Source organism: Girardinichthys multiradiatus, chromosome 10 (genome assembly GCF_021462225.1).
Source record: "Girardinichthys multiradiatus isolate DD_20200921_A chromosome 10, DD_fGirMul_XY1, whole genome shotgun sequence".
NCBI lineage: Eukaryota > Metazoa > Chordata > Actinopteri > Cyprinodontiformes > Goodeidae > Girardinichthys > Girardinichthys multiradiatus.
This window is the reverse complement of record NC_061803.1, coordinates 27,049,803-27,067,876: the sequence shown is the minus strand read 5'-3', so window position 1 is coordinate 27,067,876 and position 18,074 is coordinate 27,049,803. Positions and strand designations below refer to the sequence as shown.

At 41.6% G+C, this 18,074-nt stretch overlaps 1 protein-coding gene across 10 annotated transcripts in view; it reads right to left on the bottom strand.

The window, feature by feature from the left end:
- cacna1g (calcium channel, voltage-dependent, T type, alpha 1G subunit) overlaps window positions 1-18,074 on the bottom strand; it is a 413,040-nt gene that overhangs the window by 32,623 nt on the left and 362,343 nt on the right. For all 10 annotated transcript variants that reach the window (XM_047377396.1, XM_047377397.1, XM_047377395.1 and 7 more), the window contains 2 exons: window positions 15,347-15,456; window positions 10,911-11,044 (listed from right to left, as the gene is read on the bottom strand). In XM_047377396.1, coding sequence (XP_047233352.1) covers window positions 10,911-11,044; window positions 15,347-15,456 — 244 coding nt within the window. The remainder of the gene's footprint in view (window positions 1-10,910; window positions 11,045-15,346; window positions 15,457-18,074) is intronic.

Here is an 18,074-nt window from a genome sequence, read left to right as displayed (position 1 = left end):
GAAGTTCTTCACTGGATAATGATTTTCTTTTCTTCTACTCTGGTTTAAGCTAATTCATCACTGTAAGGTTTAAGTTCAATCTCTCTTACTAAAAAAAGAGTTGGAAACATGTCTTTTTTTTCTACCAGACACTGTTTAAATTCACTGCTTGTGAGTGTGGCATCATCCTTTTGTTCGATCATCCCCATGTTGTCATGCAGATGCTTTCGAAACTGTTTTACTTGGTGGTTTGAAATCTGACAGGACTTTTCTACATTTGTTCTATCTGGTTAGAAAAAAAAACCTCCTAAGTCACTGAAACACCCTTCCCTCCCAAACATAAAGGCTGCACTGTATTTCACAGATGGCTGTAGATGCTCCATGTTGCCATCTCGTCTGACCAACTTTGTACATATTGCTTTAATTACTGCATCCTGCATCTTAACTTTCTAATCAGTGATAATTACTCTGTGAAAGTCTGTAAGTTCTTGTGTAATCCCCTTTTTCTTTCTGCATCCCTTCCTTAGGAATTGCTTCCGGACAACTGGCCTCCCTTTGAGACATTTACTAATAAGGTTTCTGCAAATCACAGATGAATCAACATAAAATGATGCACATCTAAGTCTTTGCCGGACATTTGTCTCCTCTTTCATAAGAATATCACTTTCACATGCTGCTTCTCTGTGTTTACACATGCCACTTCTTTTTTTGTCCTCCACGATTCCAATTCCCTTAACATTTTTTGAGAGCAAACTGCACCCAAGGTATGGCCAAAATATGTTTTTGGCTATTGGCTTTTTTGAAGCTGCAAACTAAATAAAGAATTAGAGACTAATTCTGATTTTGTGACAGACCAGTAGTAACAAGGTGTCCGAAAAATAGTATTTAAAAAGTTCCAAACTGGCTCATCCCTTGATTTCTGGTACATATTATTTCCTCCAGAACATATTAAGGTACAAGAATGTTTCTATAATTAGTGTAAAAAAATGCATCTAATATTGAATCTATGGAAAATAGATTGAGTAACGTGTTACCGAATGGTATTGGTGCTTAAATAGTCTTTTGACAAAGTTTTCTGAAGGTCCACCACACCTCTCAGTCGGTCTCCTGAAAAGGTTTTCCAAGGGTCATCCATGCCTCCCAGTCAGTCTCCTGACAGGGTTGCCCATTAGTGCTCCCACTTCCCTAGTTAGTGTCCTAACAAGGTTCTCTGTGGGTTTTTCCAGCCTCCCGACCGACTGTCTGACAAGGTTTTCCTTGGGTTTTGCCAGTCTCCCGGCCAACTTCCAAACCTCCTTTGCCACTGTCAGCCTACTGCCCTTCTGTGCTATTGGTGTCCCAGTCACCCGTCAGATATTCATGCATCTTCTGTGTCTCCTTGGGACGACCTCCCAGTTACCCACCTGAACTTGGGTTTTTGTTGTTGTTTGTGTCTTGTCCTGAGTTCGAGGCCCCCATCCACCCGCCTGTTCAGATTGTTTTTCTTTTGTTTTTTTGTGTTTATGAAGTCCTGTTATTATCCACGGGTGCTGGGTTTAGGCGTTTATCTGTGTTTGTGTTTTTATCATTTACTTGTTGTGTACTAAAGGTCTTGCTGTATTCAGTTCATCCCTCTGTGTTTATTATTCTTACTAGAGTGTTATGATTTTAGCTAATTCCTTTGTGTTTAGTTTTTTTGTTTATTCTTATGTTCTGCTCTTTGTACATTTGGATTTGTTTCTCTTAGGTCTCTGTTAGACTTTCCCCCTTGGTTTAGTTGTTTCTTTGTGTCTTAGTTCAGCTACATTCAGGTTTATTAGACTTGCTCCCTCAGTCTCCCTGCTTTCCTTCTGCCTCAGTTGTTACACATTGTAGCCCGACTGAATCACCTGCATCCTATGTCATTCTATGTTCCCTCGGTATATATACAGTACAGACCAAAAGTTTGGACACACCTTCTCATTCAAAGAGTTGTCTTTATTTTCATGACTATGAATATTGTAGCTTCATACTGAAGGCATCAAAACTATGAATTAACACATGGAATTATATACTGAACAAAAAATTGTGAAACAACTGAAAAAATGTCTTATATTCTAGGTTCATCAAAGTAGCCACCTTTTGCTTTGATTACTGCTCCGCACACTCTTGGCATTCTGTTGATGAGCTTCAAGAGGTAGTCACCTGAAATGGTTTTCACTTCACAGGTGTGCCCTGTCGGATTTAATAAGTGGGATTTCAAGCCTTATAAATGGGGTTGGGACCATCAGTTGTGCTGTGCAGGAGGTGGATACAGTACACAGCTGATGGTCCTACTGAATAGACTGTTAGAATTTGTATTATGGCAAGAACAAAGCAGCTAAATAAAGAAAAACGAGTGGCCATCATTACTTTAAGAAATGAAGGTCAGTCAGTCCAAACAATTGGGAAAACTTTGAAAGTGTCCCCAAGTGCAGTCGCAAAAACCACCAAGCACTACAAAGAAACTGGCTCACATGAGGACCGCCCCAGAAAAGGAATACCAAGAGTCACCTCTGCTGCGGACGATAAGTTAATCCGAGTCACCAGCCTCAGAAAGGTTAACAGCAGCTCAGATTAGAGAACAGGTCAATGCCACACAGAGTTCTAGCAGCAGACACATCTCTAGAACAACTGTTAAGAGGAGACTGTGTGAATCAGGCCTTCATGGTAAAATAGCTGCTGGAAACCACTGCTGAGGACAGGCAACAAGCAGAAGAGACTTGTTGGGCTAAAGAACACAAGGAATGGACATTAGACCAGTGGAAATCTGTGCTTTGGTCCAAGTTTGAGATCTTTGGTTCCAACCACCGTGTCTTTGTGCGGCGCAGAAGAGGTGAACAGATGGACTCTACATGCCTGGTTCCCACCGTGAAGCATGGAAGAGGAGGTGTGATGGTGTGGGGTTGCTTTGCTGGTGACACTGTTGAGGATTTATTCAAAATTGAAAGCATACTGAACCAGCATGGTTACCACAGCATCTTGAAGCGGCATGCTATTCCATCCGGTTTGCGTTTAGTTGGACCATCATTTATTTTTCAACAGGACAATGACCCCAAACACACCTCCAGGCTGTGTAAGGGCTATTTGACCAAGAAGGAGAGTGATGGGGTGCTGCACCAGATGACCCGGCCTCCACAGTCACTGGACCTGAACCCAATCGAGATGGTTTGGGTTGAGCTGGACCGCAGAGTGAAGGCAAAAGGGCCAACAAGTGCTAAGCATCTCTGGGAACTTTATGACTGTTGTAAAACCATTTCAGGTGACTACCTCTTGAAGCTCATCAACAGAATGCCAAGAGTGTGCAGAGCAGTAATCAAAGCAAAAGGTGGCTACTTTGAAGAACCTAGAATATAAGACATATTTTCAGTTGTTTCACACTTTTTTGTTCAGAATATAATTCCACATGTTTTAATTCATAGTTTTGATGCCTTTAGTGTCAAGCTACAATATTCATAGTCATGAAAATAAAGAAAACTCTTTGAATGAGAAGGTGTGTCCAAACCTTTGGTTTGTACTGTACACACCGGCTCTGAATGTTCATTGCTGGATTCTTCCATGAGACTTCCTAGCACTCCTTTACTCCAACAGTCGGCCTTAAGCTCTCCCCGTGCTCTATATCCTGTTCTCCTTGTGCCATAATAAGTTTTCAATTATTTTTTTTATATATTTTTATAGTACTCTGTTTACAGGTCCTTCTCAAAATATTAGCATATTGTGATAAAGTTCATTATTTTCCATAATGTAATGATGAAAATTTAACATTAATATATTTTAGATTCATTGCACACTAACTGAAATATTTCAGGTCTTTTATTGTCTTAATGCAGATGATTTTGGCATACAGCTCATGAAAACCCAAAATTCCTATCTCACAAAATTAGCATATCATTAAAAGGGTCTCTAAACGAGCTATGAACCTAATCATCTGAATCAACGAGTTAACTCTAAACACCTGCAAAAGATTCCTGAGGCCTTTAAAACTTCCAGCCTGGTTCATCACTCAAAACCCCAATCATGGGTAAGACTGCCGACCTGACTGCTGTCCAGAAGGCCACTATTGACACCCTCAAGCAAGAGGGTAAGACACAGAAAGAAATTTCTGAACGAATAGGCTGTTCCCAGAGTGCTGTATCAAGGCACCTCAGTGGGAAGTCTGTGGGAAGGAAAAAGTGTGGCAGAAAACGCTGCACAACGAGAAGAGGTGACCGGACCCTGAGGAAGATTGTGGAGAAGGGCCAATTCCAGACCTTGGGGGACCTGCGGAAGCGGTGGACTGAGTCTGAAGTAGAAACATCCAGAGCCACCGTGCACAGGCGTGTGCAGGAAATGGGCTACAGGTGCCGCATTCCCCAGGTCAAGCCACTTTTGAACCAGAAACAGCGGCAGAAGCGCCTGACCTGGGCTACAGAGAAGCAGCACTGGACTGTTGCTCAGTGGTCCAAAGTACTTTTTTCGGATGAAAGCAAATTATGCATGTCATTCGGAAATCAAGGTGCCAGAGTCTGGAGGAAGACTGGGGAGAAGGAAATGCCAAAATGCCAGAAGTCCAGTGTCAAGTACCCACAGTCAGTGATGGTCTGGGGTGCCGTGTCAGCTGCTGGTGTTGGTCCACTGTGTTTTATCAAGGGCAGGGTCAATGCAGCTAGCTATCAGGAGATTTTGGAGCACTTCATGCTTCCATCTGCTGAAAAGCTTTATGGAGATGAAGATTTCATTTTTTAGCACAACCTGGCACCTGCTCACAGTGCCAAAACCACTGGTAAATGGTTTACTGACCATGGTATCACTGTGCTCAATTGGCCTGCCAACTCTCCTGACCTGAACCCCATAGAGAATCTGTGGGATATTGTGAAGAGAACGTTGAGAGACTCAAGACCCAACACTCTGGATGAGCTAAAGGCCGCTATCGAATCATCCTGGGCCTCCATAAGACCTCAGCAGTGCCACAGGCTGATTGCCTCCATGCCATGCCGCATTGAAGCAATCATTTCTGCAAAAGGATTCCCGACCAAGTATAGAGTGCATAACTGTGCATGATTATTTGAAGGTTGACGTTTTTTGTATTAAAAACACTTTTCTTTTATTGGTCGGATGAAATATGCTAATTTTGTGAGATAGGAATTTTGGGTTTTCATGAGCTGTATGCCAAAATCATCCGTATTAAGACAATAAAAGACCTGAAATATTTCAGTTAGTGTGCAATGAATGTAAAATACAGGTCCTTCTCAAAAAATTAGCATATTGTGATAAAGTTCATTATTTTCCATAATGTCATGATGAAAATTTAACATTCATATATTTTAGATTCATTGCACACTAACTGAAATATGTCAGGTCTTTTATTGTCTTAATACGGATGATTTTGGCATACAGCTCATGAAAACCCAAAATTCCTATCTCACAAAATTAGCATATCATTAAAAGGGTCTCTAAACGAGCTATGAACCTAATCATCTGAATCAACGAGTTTACTCTAAACACCTGCAAAAGATTCCTGAGGCCTTTAAAACTCCCAGCCTGGTTCATCACTCAAAACCCCAATCATGGGTAAGACTGCCGACCTGACTGCTGTCCAGAAGGCCACTATTAACACCCTCAAGCAAGAGGGTAAGACACAGAAAGAAATTTCTGAACAAATAGGCTGTTCCCAGAGTGCTGTATCAAGGCACCTCAGTGGGAAGTCTGTGGGAAGGAAAAAGTGTGGCAGAAAACGCTGCACGACGAGAAGAGGTGACCGGACCCTGAGGAAGATTGTGGAGAAGGGCCGATTCCAGACCTTGGGGGACCTGCGGAAGCAGTGGACTGAGTCTGGAGTAGAAACATCCAGAGCCACCGTGCACAGGCGTGTGCAGGAAATGGGCTACAGGTGCCGCATTCCCCAGACCTGGGCTACAGAGAAGCAGCACTGGACTGTTGCTCAGTGGTCCAAAGTACTTTTTTCGGATGAAAGCAAATTCTGCATGTCATTCAGAAATCAAGGTGCCAGAGTCTGGAGGAAGACTGGGGAGAAGGAAATGCCAAAATGCCAGAAGTCCAGTGTCAAGTACCCACAGTCAGTGATGGTCTGGGGTGCCGTGTCTGCTGGTGTTGGTCCACTGTGTTTTATCAAGGGCAGGGTCAATGCAGCTAGCTATCAGGAGATTTTGGAGCACTTCATGATTCCATCTGCTGAAAAGCTTTATGGAGATGAAGATTTCATTTTTCAGCACGACCTGGCACCTGCTCACAGTGCCAAAACCACTGGTAAATGGTTTACTGACCATGGTATCACTGTGCTCAATTGGCCTGCCAACTCTCCTGACCTGAACCCCATAGAGAATCTGTGGGATATTGTGAAGAGAACGTTGAGAGACTCAAGACCCAACACTCTGGATGAGCTAAAGGCCGCTATCGAAGCATCCTGGGCCTCCATAAGACCTCAGCAGTGCCACAGGCTGATTGCCTCCATGCTACGCCGCATTGAAGCAGTCATTTCTGCAAAAGGTGGCTCTGGATGTTTCTACTCCAGACTCAGTCCACTGCTTCCGCAGGTCCCCCAAGGTCTGGAATCGGCCCTTCTCCACAATCTTCCTCAGGGTCCGGTCACCTCTTCTCGTTGTGCAGCGTTTTCTGCCACACTTTTTCCTTCCCACAGACTTCCCACTGAGGTGCCTTGATACAGCACTCTGGGAACAGCCTATTCGTTCAGAAATTTCTTTCTGTGTCTTACCCTCTTGCTTGAGGGTGTTAATAGTGGCCTTCTGGACAGCAGTCAGGTCGGCAGTCTTACCCATGATTGGGGTTTTGAGTGATGAACCAGGCTGGGAGTTTTAAAGGCCTCAGGAATCTTTTGCAGGTGTTTAGAGTTAACTCGTTGATTCAGATGATTAGGTTCATAGCTCGTTTAGAGACCCTTTTAATGATATGCTAATTTTGTGAGATAGGAATTTTGGGTTTTCATGAGCTGTATGCCACAATCATCCGTATTAAGACAATAAAAGACCTGAAATATTTCAGTTAGTGTGCAATGAATCTAAAATATATGAATGTTAAATTTTCATCATGACATTATGGAAAATAATGAACTTTATCACAATATGCTAATATTTTGAGAAGGACCTGTATATGAATGTTAAATTTTCATCATGACATTATGGAAAATAATGAACTTTATCACAATATGCTAATATTTTGAGAAGGACCTGTATATCTGCACTTGGGTCCTATCATAACCGACTATAATGATAGGAAGATAGACCACATTATTCTGTTCTTATGATAGTGTATTGGTTATAACAGTTAAATGGCACAGCTAATGGCACAGAGGTTATGTTTTTGTTGAGTAAAGACTGCATTTGATCAAGTCTAAATTAAAATTTAAAATACATACCTAGACTGGGTAAGCCTGAACTGAATGATTCTATCCTGAAGAGAGGTTCCGTAAAAAACTGTTTGATGTTTGGAGTTTGATTTTTGAAAAACAAAAACCGAAAACATTTATAGTTTTTTTTTTTTTGGCATTAGGAGTATGTAAGGCTGATCCAAGCATGAGATACTGACTAGTCAAACATGGACTATATTATTGTCCACAGATTATAGATTCTTTAACAGAATCTTCACTGTGTTTGTTAAAACATAAAATGGCAATCCTTTGTTTTCCAAAATCTTTCTGAAATCTTTTTTTGTTCTTGTGGACCCAATCATGTGATTTGTTCTATTGGGGTTGCAAAAAAAAAAAGGTCACTCTCCAAAGGAAGTAGAATGGTATTGTAATTTGACAGTGCCCAATCGGGCAGGCTGCAGCGTGTCATTCGGTCTGCTGAGAAGGTGATTGGCTGCAGTCTACTGTCGCTCCAGGAACTGTACACCTCCAGGACCCTGAAGCGGGCAGGGAAGATTTTGGCTGATCCCTCCCACCCCGGTCACAGACTCTTTGAGACTCTCCCCTCTGGCAGGAGGCTGCGGTCCATCCAACCTTCCAGCTGCCACCAGCCTGGTTAACAAAGCCCGGAAACCACCCTGGTTCTTTCGGTCATGACCCAAAGTTCATGGCCAACATGCACTGGGAACAGGTCCGACTTAGTGCCGGCAATGCGGACCAGACTCCTGCTCCGCTCATACAGGGACCGGATGGCCCCTAATAAAGGGCCCCCGATTCCATACTCCTGGAGCACCCCCCACAGGGCATCATGAGGGACACAGTCGAATGCCTTCTCCAGGTCCACAAAACATATGTGAACCGGTTGGGCAAACTCCCATGAACCCTCGAGCACCCTGTAGAGGGTATAGAGCTGGTCCAGTGTTCCACGGCCGGGACGAAAACCACACTGCTCCTCCCGACTATCTCCTCTCCAATACCCTGGTGTAGGCCTTACCAGGGAGGCTGAGGAGTGTGATCCCCCTGTAGTTGGAACACACCCTCCAGGGGGACCACCACCCAAGTCTGCCAGTCCAGAGGCACTGTCCCCGACCGCCACGCAATGTTGAAGAGGCGTGTCAACCATGACAGCCCTACAACATCCAGAGACTTGAGGTACTTAGGGCGGATCTCATCCACCCCCGAAGCCTTGCCACCACGGAGCTTTTTAACCACCTCGGTGACTTCAGCCTGGGTGATGAAAGAGTCCAACCCCGAGTCCCCAGCCTCTGTTTCCACCACGGAATGCGTGATGGCAGGATTGAGGAGATCCTCGAAGTACTCCTTCCACCGCCCAATAATGTCCTCAGTCGAGGTCAGCAGTCTCCTGCCCCCACTATAAACAGTGTTGGCGAAGCACTGCTTCCCCCTCCTGAGGCGCCGGACAGTTTGCCAGAATCGCTTCGATGCCAACCGGTAGTCCTTCTCCATGGCCTCACCGAACTCCTCCCAGGCACGAGTTTTTGCCTCTGCCACAGCCCGGGCCGCAGCACGCTTGGCCTCACGGTACCCGTCAGCCGCCTCAGGAGTCCCACAAGCCAACCACAGCCGATAGGACTCCTTCTTCAGCTTAACAGCATCCCTTACTGCCGGTGTCCACCACTGGGTTCTGGGATTGCTGCAGTGACAGGCACCGCAGACCTTACGGCCGCAGCTATGGGCAGCAGCATCGACAATAGAAGCGGAGAACATGGTCCACTCGGACTCTATGTCTCCAACATCCCCCAGGATCTGGTCAAAGCTCTCCCAGAGGTGGGAGTTGAATACATCCCTGGCCGAGGGCTCCGCCAGGCGTTCCCAGCAGACCCTCACTATGCGCTTGGACCTGCCAAGTCTGTCCGGCTTTCTCCTCCTCCAGCGGATCCAACTCACCACCAGGTGATGATCAGTGGACAGCTCAGCCCCTCTCTTCACCCGAGTGTCCAAAACATGCGGCCGAAGGTCTGATGATACGACAACAAAGTCGATCATCGACCTCCTGCCTAGGGTGTCCTGGTGCCAAGTGCACTGATGGACACCCTTATGTTTGAACATGGTGTTTGTTATGGACAATCCGTGACTAGCACAGAAGTCCAATAACAAAACACCACTCGGATTCAGATTGGGGAGGCCATTCCTCCCGATCACGCCTCTCCAGGTGTCACTGTCGTTCCCCACGTGGGCGTTGAAGTCCCCAGCAGAACAATGGAGTCCCCGGGAGGGGCACTATCCGGCACCCCCGACAGGGACGCCAAGAAGGCCGGGTACTCTGCACTACCACTCGGCCTGTAGGCTGAAATGATAGTCAGAGACCTTTCCCCAACCCGAAGGCACAGGGATACGACCTTCTCATCCACTGGGGTAAACCCCAACACGAGACGGCTGAGCTGGGGGGCAACAAGCAAACCCACACCAGCCCGCCGCCTCTCCCCGTGGGCCACTCCAGAGTAGAAGAGAGTCCAACCCCTCTCAAGGAGATGGGTTCCAGAGCCCACGCTGTGCGTGGAGGCGAGCCCGACTATTGCTAGTCGATATCTCTCGACCTCCCGCACAAGCTCAGGCTCCTTCCCCCCCAGCGAGGTGACATTCCACGTCCCTAGAGCCAGCCTAAGCATCCGGGGATCGGGCCGCTGAGGTCTCCACCTTCGTCCGCCACCCAATCCTCTTTGCACCGGTCCCTCACGGTTCCCCCTGCAGGTGGTGGTCCCACTGGGGGATGGCCTCGAATCTCTCATTCGGTCTTGGCCCGGCCGGGTCCCGCAAGGAGCAACTTGGCCACCAGGCGCTCTCCGACGAGTCCCGACCCCAGTCCTGGCTCCAGGGTGGGACCCCGGCTCCGCCGTACCTTTTGACATCACGTGCCTCGTTATTTTGTTCTTCATGAGGGATTCTTGAAGAACAAAATATTGTTGTAAAGCTCAAAAGCAGCAATTAACAAATTTAATGGAACTTTTCTGCAGCTTCTGCCTTTCTTATCTTCTCCTCTTGCTGTTTCACCCCTTTAAGCCTTCTTTTACATCCATTAACTGGGCAGATATCGAGCCTAAGTAAATTGGTACTTTTCAAGTCTGTTTTCTGCTCCACCAAATCACCTTTCCTGCTCGTCTTCCACTCAGCAAGCATGGCTCATTCTGTTTCCCCACCCACTTACATACCTTTTCTCTTGTCATTTAATTCAACTCAATCTTTTTCACTCTGCTCCGCTTTATTACTTTCTCCCATCTCCTGATGATTGACCAAGTCAGAAGTTTTTTTTTATTATTCTCTATATTCCCCCTATGCCCATCTTTTCTTCAACCATAATCAGCTCCGGCACATTGCAGATTAAGTCCCTGCCAGCGCTTTGTTTGTCTGTCAACTGTGTTTCTCTGTGCCATCTGGTTGGCTCACCCTTAGTCAGGCCCTGCTAGGATCTGCCATGCAAAAATGACAGATAGGGGTGTTCCAGAGATGCAGCGGTTTTACAAGACTCCTTAAAAGCAAGCAGCATGTAAGAGGCAGCTGCATAGACCTATCTGGCAGGACATTAAGCGGTGAGCGGGTGAGGAGATCGTACCTCTTGCTATCCTCAGCACTCTCATGATGCGAATAATGGTGGGGTTGATGGGCAGTGAAGCGTTGACCTCAATCTCCTCCAAAGTGATACCCATGATGGACAGCAGCACAATGGCAAGATCCAGCTGGTTCCATCTACACACACACACATACACTCATCAGTCACTATACTGACTTGCTGTACAGCACTTCTTTTCTCCAAAACCTTTGACAAATATAAGTCCCTGCAAAATAGTACAGGTAAACTACCACACATTTCTTCTTTTTGAGACATCTCCTCCAGCACTGAGGCATCATCTCAAAGTTGGAAATGAGTCAGAATTGAGTCACAAATTTGAGACTTAAACTAAACTTTGAAATGGACTTCATGTAAAGAGAGTAAAAATTTGGTCATCTCACTGTAACATGAGTTTCCGCAACTGAGATTACCTGGTCTGTTAAAAAAGATTTTGAGTTTACTAATTTTTTGTTCTGATTGGAAGTAACATTTTGGCATGACCCTGCCAGAATCCCAATTTAAATCTGATGCATATGTAGAGGGAGCCAAATATTAGGGTGATGACAAGGAGGCCTTCCATCCTCAACGCTAACCAAACATAAATCACCAAAAATACATTAAAAATGTCTTGTTTGTTTTTAATGGATTCTCATTTTACATAGTTTTATGATCTTTTTGTGTAATTTCCTATTTGAAAAAAAACTTCTTGGTTCAATAAAAATAATTTAAAATCTAAATCTACCAGGCATGGATTTTGAGCTGAACATTAGCTGTAGTTCAGTGCCAAAAATCTGTTATAAGAGCTGGTCTTAAGTCACTTTTTATGGTGAATGTTATCTTCCTCATCTGGCAGTAGTCCCATCAACTCTATTGGCATAAAGATGTTTTTCCATGTTTTTTTTTTTTTGTTATCCTTTAAAATAGCAGCATATGTTTTTAATTATCAAAGGTTCTCCTATACCCCAGTTTGGTTCTGTCAGTACATATACTCCCCTCTTCATTAAATCAGTCATTAAATCATATGATGTTCAAAGCAAAGAGCCAAGTTTATGATGCAGGAGAACAACTTTTCCTATAAGGTTTGTATAAATACAAATAATTAGAACTGTATTTAAATATGTTAACAAAAGAGATAGTCAACATGCTAATGTTAGCTTCTAACTTCATTAAAGTGATCTGAATGTAGTCCTCAGCAAAAACAAGATGTCCTATTGGATATGGTTACACCAAATGATAAAGCGCACATTTTAAGTGACTCGTTGCTTCAGCTTTCTTAACTTCTTTAATGTAGTGGAAAAACACGTTTTACCTGAGACAATCAGGTGGAATAGTATGTAGAGGTCATTCTGCAGAAATTTAGAACAACATACCTGTTGTCCTGAAATAAAATGGACAGAAGAGGCTTCAGCATCTATATTTCCATTGGGGAAAGAATGAATTGGGACACAATACTAATACAGATCATGCAACAATGAGTAAATGTAGTGTGTTATTTTAAAGCATATGCATGGCATAATTAATAAAGGCTTGTAAATGAAGTTATCTGTATCTGCAAATGCCTATCTTTAAATGACTCAGATTGAAATCTTGTTTTAACACCTAACAGCTAAGGCTGCACTTGTTTATTTTCACTCCTGTCTTCAGAGATATCTTTGATTGTGTTAAAACATTTATAAAGCATTATGCTAAGCTAACTGAAGCATTTTATTGTATTTAGAATTGATAATATAATGTTTATTGTCTTGCTACATGTGTTGTCATGGTTAAAAATGGGTTTTAATTAATCAAACTAAAATGAAGCACATTTAGTAAAAATGTATGTATCACTATCTTGATTTTCTTTCTTTTCCCATACTTAATAATTACCTGGTCTTCTTGGGCCTCAAGTTATTTGGTATATACAGGTGCTTCTCAAAATATTAGCATATTGTGATAAAGTTCATTATTTTCCATAATGTCATGATGAAAATTTTACATTCATATATTTTACATTCATTGCACACTAACTGAAATATTTCAGGTCTTTTATTGTCTTAATACGGATGATTTTGGCATACAGCTCATGAAAACCCAAAATTCCTATCTCACAAAATTAGCATATTTCATCCGACCAATAAAAGAAAAGTGTTAACTCGTTGATTCAGATGATTAGGTTCATAGCTCGTTTAGAGACCCTTTTAATGATATGCTAATTTTGTGAGATAGGAATTTTGGGTTTTCATGAGCTGTATGCCAAAATCATCCGTATGAAGACAATAAAAGACCTGAAATATTTCAGTTAGTGTGCAATGAATCTAAAATATATCATTGTTAAATTTTCATCATGACATTATGGAAAATAATTAACTTTATCACAATATGCTAATATTTTGAGAAGGACCTGTACATAGTCTGAGTGGCCCGAAGTGGTGAGACAAGTATTAGTTCAATGAATCAAACAATTCCTTCAGCTAATAAAGAACCATGTCATTGACTTCACAACATTCGTCAAGATGAGGTATGTCAATTTTCATCATGGTGGACAGAGAATTTGCATAGCATAGCGTGGGATTGAAAAAAAACTACACTACCAGTCAAAAGTTTTAGATACACTTTCTTACATAATGGGTCTCTTTATTTTCATGATTATTTACTTTGTAGATTTTCACCAAAGGCAACAAAACTGTGAATAAACATACATGGAATTATGTAATAAACAAAAAGTGTGAAATAACTCTAAACATGTTTATATTTTAGATTCTTCAAAATAGCCACCCTTTGCTTTGATGGCTGCTTTGTTCTCTTGGCATTCTCTACATGAGCTTCATGAGGTGGTTCCCTGAAATAGTTTTCCAAAGATTCTTGAAAGAACTTCCCAGAGGTTCATTGTGAGATGGCCATATTTCTGTTAATATTCAGCTAAATATTTCAGTCATAACAGCAAAAGTTTAATTTAACAAATCTAAAATATAAAACATATTTAAAGTTCTTTTAAAATTTTTCGTTTGCAACATATTTTGCATATGTGTGCAATCACAGTTTTGATGCCTTAAATCTACGTACAATTTAAGTAGTCATAAACATAAAGAAAACCAGTAAATGAGAAAGTGTGTCTAAAACTTTTGACTGGTAATGTATGTTTGGGGCAGTGCTCCATTAGCATGCAATTTATGTAAATTTCATAGCAATGGCACATTTTATGGTATATATAGCTTTGCTGAATTACACCTCCAGGGAAATAATGATTTTCAACATGCCCATTCATCTGGCTAAGCTGGAGACCACATTTCATACGCTATAGAACCAAATTTTGAAACTGCTCTTTTACGGGTACGTAAATATAGTGAGAAGGTACAGTATTTTTCCTGCAAGGTCAAAACAACTGACCTTTTTGTAAATGTTGTTGGCTGGGTTCCTGAATTTTGTTCTTGATTAAGACTTTAAGATGTGAATCAGAAATATAATTTTATTTTCCTAAATATGTTTAAGAATGAGTATTTATATTAAAATTATATAGAGCTTGATTTAGCATTAAGGACATTTTTAAAATAATATATCACTACTGTCTATTGTAAGAAGCCACTGCTGGAATTTTATAGTAATGACCACACCAACATTTTCACAGTCTGTGAAAAACCAAATTTTCCAGCTGACAAAATTGATCTAAAGCTTCATGCATTGTAAACTAAGAACAAAGAATCAGACCTTATCCACAACAGTATACAGCAATATGCAAATCAAGTTTAAGGTTCCAGGGATTCCATCTTTTCAAAACTCATCGTCACGTAAAACACATGCAGATACAGAGAAACTGAGTCTAGAATTAATCTTCCACTTTCAGGTCAATACGTTCAATGACACAGTGTCTGGAAGACAATTACTATGTCAATTCATAAGGAGTTAGGATTCTCACAGCTGTGGGGTTTATTGTTCTTAAGAATGAGAATGATGGCAGTGTTGAGATGGTGACAGATGTTTAGTTAAACCTCTGCCAAAGTTAAACATTATAAGGATCTAACTCTTTCAAAGCCAGAGGCATCATGAAGTGTGTGTTTTCGGTGCCTTTTATGTTAAAATGTGGTAGAGTACATGTGTGCTATTGGGATTGGTGTATTACTGTGTGATATTCAGTAGGAAGCTAGGAAATTTCAAAGTATGAAATCATCTGAAGCAGTTGTGTTTTATGGCTGTTTAAAGAGGCCTTTTGTATTCAGAGAGAAATTTACCGATGAAGCTTATAAAGAGCTCATTTAGGCATAATGAATCCTGCCTCATGTTTTCCACATGACTCAGACCTTAAAGAACAGCCCCGTCAGCAACCAGTTTATTAGGTATACATGTCTAATCAAATATCAATACCTTAAAATTTGATCACACTGTTTATTTAGGATGATTGTTTATGGGTTGATATTTTGTTAAATTCATAATTTTGGAAGAGCTGTCATGGTTTGAATACTAACTTGTCCTTGAAGAAGCGACGAAAGCCAAAAGCCACCAGTTTGAAGACTGATTCCAAAACAAAAATAAGGGTGAAGATGTAGTTGCAGATCTTCAATGCATTGTCAAGCTCCTGAAACGGGAATCACAAAAAGTTAATATAAAGCATTAGTAAACATATTACTATGTTTTCAGTCAAAGTGAGCAGTGGGTATCATGAAATCACATTAATACTGCCTTGAAAATAAGAAAATAAATCTATTATTATTAGATCGCTCTCATGGTCTTCTTTCTATTTCAGTGAAAGGGCATAAAAATTAAAGTATCCTTTTTTTGCCTGTGGGAGAATTCACCATTTCCATCTGCATACTGACCTTTAGCAGAGAGACGAAGCGAGCAATGCTGGTCAGCGGGGATTTGACTAAACTCTCACGGGTGGCATATTATCACTGAGCAACCAGGCCCAGTTTGCAAAACATCTCTTTATCTCACTGTCCACTCTAACCTGATATCTACTCAAATTTGCTGCTTATTACTCAGTGCAATCATTCAGCAAAAAATAATTTCATTTCACTTCACAGGCTACAGAAATACTTGTCACCCTCCTCGATCCTCTTTAAAAACATCTCTTTCTAGCTTTCTACATTGTATTGTACCAAGATTCAAAAGGTTTGGAAATTTGTATCAGGTTGACTTTTTAATTTGTCTTAACAATGCTTTTTATCAATATTTTTTCTTCTCTTGGAATTTCTCTTTATCTCCATCCTTACCACATTTACAAAAGGAAATGCAATATGGGTTGAGCAGTTGAGCTTTACCCATGAAAAGTTGCCAAATCCTCTCGGCCAATGTCAGCAAGCTTTTGACGGAGGCAATTTTATGATTTGGACAGCATCTCTCCCATGGGAAAAACAAGGGTTGTCAACATTAAAGGGAATCGCAATGCTGAGGAATATCAAGGTGAGATTCTGAAACCAGTGGCAATCCCAAATCCCTACTCTTAGGGACCAAACTATCCTTATAAGATGTCCCTGCTTGTCCCCAAAAGGGTGGGGGTTATTACAGACTACCTCCAGAATTTGGGAGTGGTTAGGATGGAATGGCCTCCATAATGTCCTGACCTTGACCCCACTGGATACATGTGGGATCAAGTTGAGCAGACACATTGGCTGACTGGTGAAAATTGCTGGTTGAAGAAGTAATGTTTGACCAAGCTGGTGACCAGTTCATCAGCTGGGATTACACCTACTACTAATTAGCCTCTTTTGTGTATGAATACATTGTTAATTGATAATGTAGCTTGTTTCTTTAAACTTTAATCATGTGGACAACAATGAACAACTCCAAACAAGAGTCAATAGAAGAATAAGCTGCTGTGCATCGGCAGTCAAAACATGGAATTGTTTTTAGGGGGACGTCCCACACATTCCTCAACCCACACATTGCTAACACACATTTTGTTACTTTTTATACTAAGTTTATATGTCAGTGTTCTATTTCACTACAATGTAATTTCAAAAAACGTTCAGATTCATTCATATTGGTTGTTTCATACACAATGTCATGGGCCAAAATCTGGGAAGTGAATCAAATGTTAAGCATTTCAAACGTTTCATTGTAGTAGCAATGGTTAGCAATGGTGTGCAGCCATCATTGCATCAACAACTACAACTCAATAAGCGAGGTTTAATAATGGCACAGTTTGCTGCTGCGAAGAGATCTGCTTCTCTGCAGTATGTATTTTTTAAAGCTATTCAAGGAAAAAGCAAGAGTGGGGCAGGGGGGCACAGACAAATAGCGGCATACGTGACACCGGTTGGCTGAGAAGTCATCAGGTAGGCAGGTTTTCACACAGAGTAAACCAACAGCAAGAGAGAAACATGATGATGGAGGGGAGTCTTGTAAATTCGAAGACAGCGTTTGAAAGTTGGAAGGATTGGCAATATTTCACGTTCGCTGAAGTTAAAGGCAAAAATGTGCATGTGATTTGCAAGTTATGTCGGGAACAAAGAAATTATCCATGTCCGTGAGCAGCAACTCCAACCTTATGAAGCACCTTGCATCGTCTCACCTTTCCACAACACTTGTGGCTGACAACCTAAGACCTGCTGTGGTCAGCGCGAGGTCCAACAATCCTACACCATACAAACAGAAAAGGCTTGATTTTTCTGGTCATCAACTTCTTACATCATTTTAGATTCTGAAAAGTAACTGAATAGTTACTTTGCCTAGTAACTAGTTACTTTGATAGTGCAGTAACTGAGTTACTAACTGAGTTACTAACTCAGTTACATTTTGCGAGAAGCAACTAGTTACTATAACTAGTTACATTATTAAAGTAACATTCCCAACACTGCTTATCACATCTTGTTTGGAATTAATCTGGTGATCCGACAACGTTTTCTTTTTTAGTGAAAATGAAAGTGCCCATTAGATGATTCACTTGTACTTTATTCTTCTCAGTGCACACACCAATGTGCTTTTACACCAGAAAAAAAAGAGAAAGTTTTATGGTTTACATCCACATGAGGTTGTTTCTATAATTTTTGATACTGTTATAATTTATGATACTGTATGAGGCTAAATGGAACTTAGTTTCATTGCTCGGGTTTAAACCATAAAAGCTCAAACTCAGGAATAAATATAAGGTTTGATGTTCTATGAATTCAATAAACTTGAATGGAGTCATATTTAAGTGTATTTAGGTGACTGCATGGCTGCCACATATTTTCATGGCAGGTCAAAAACTTG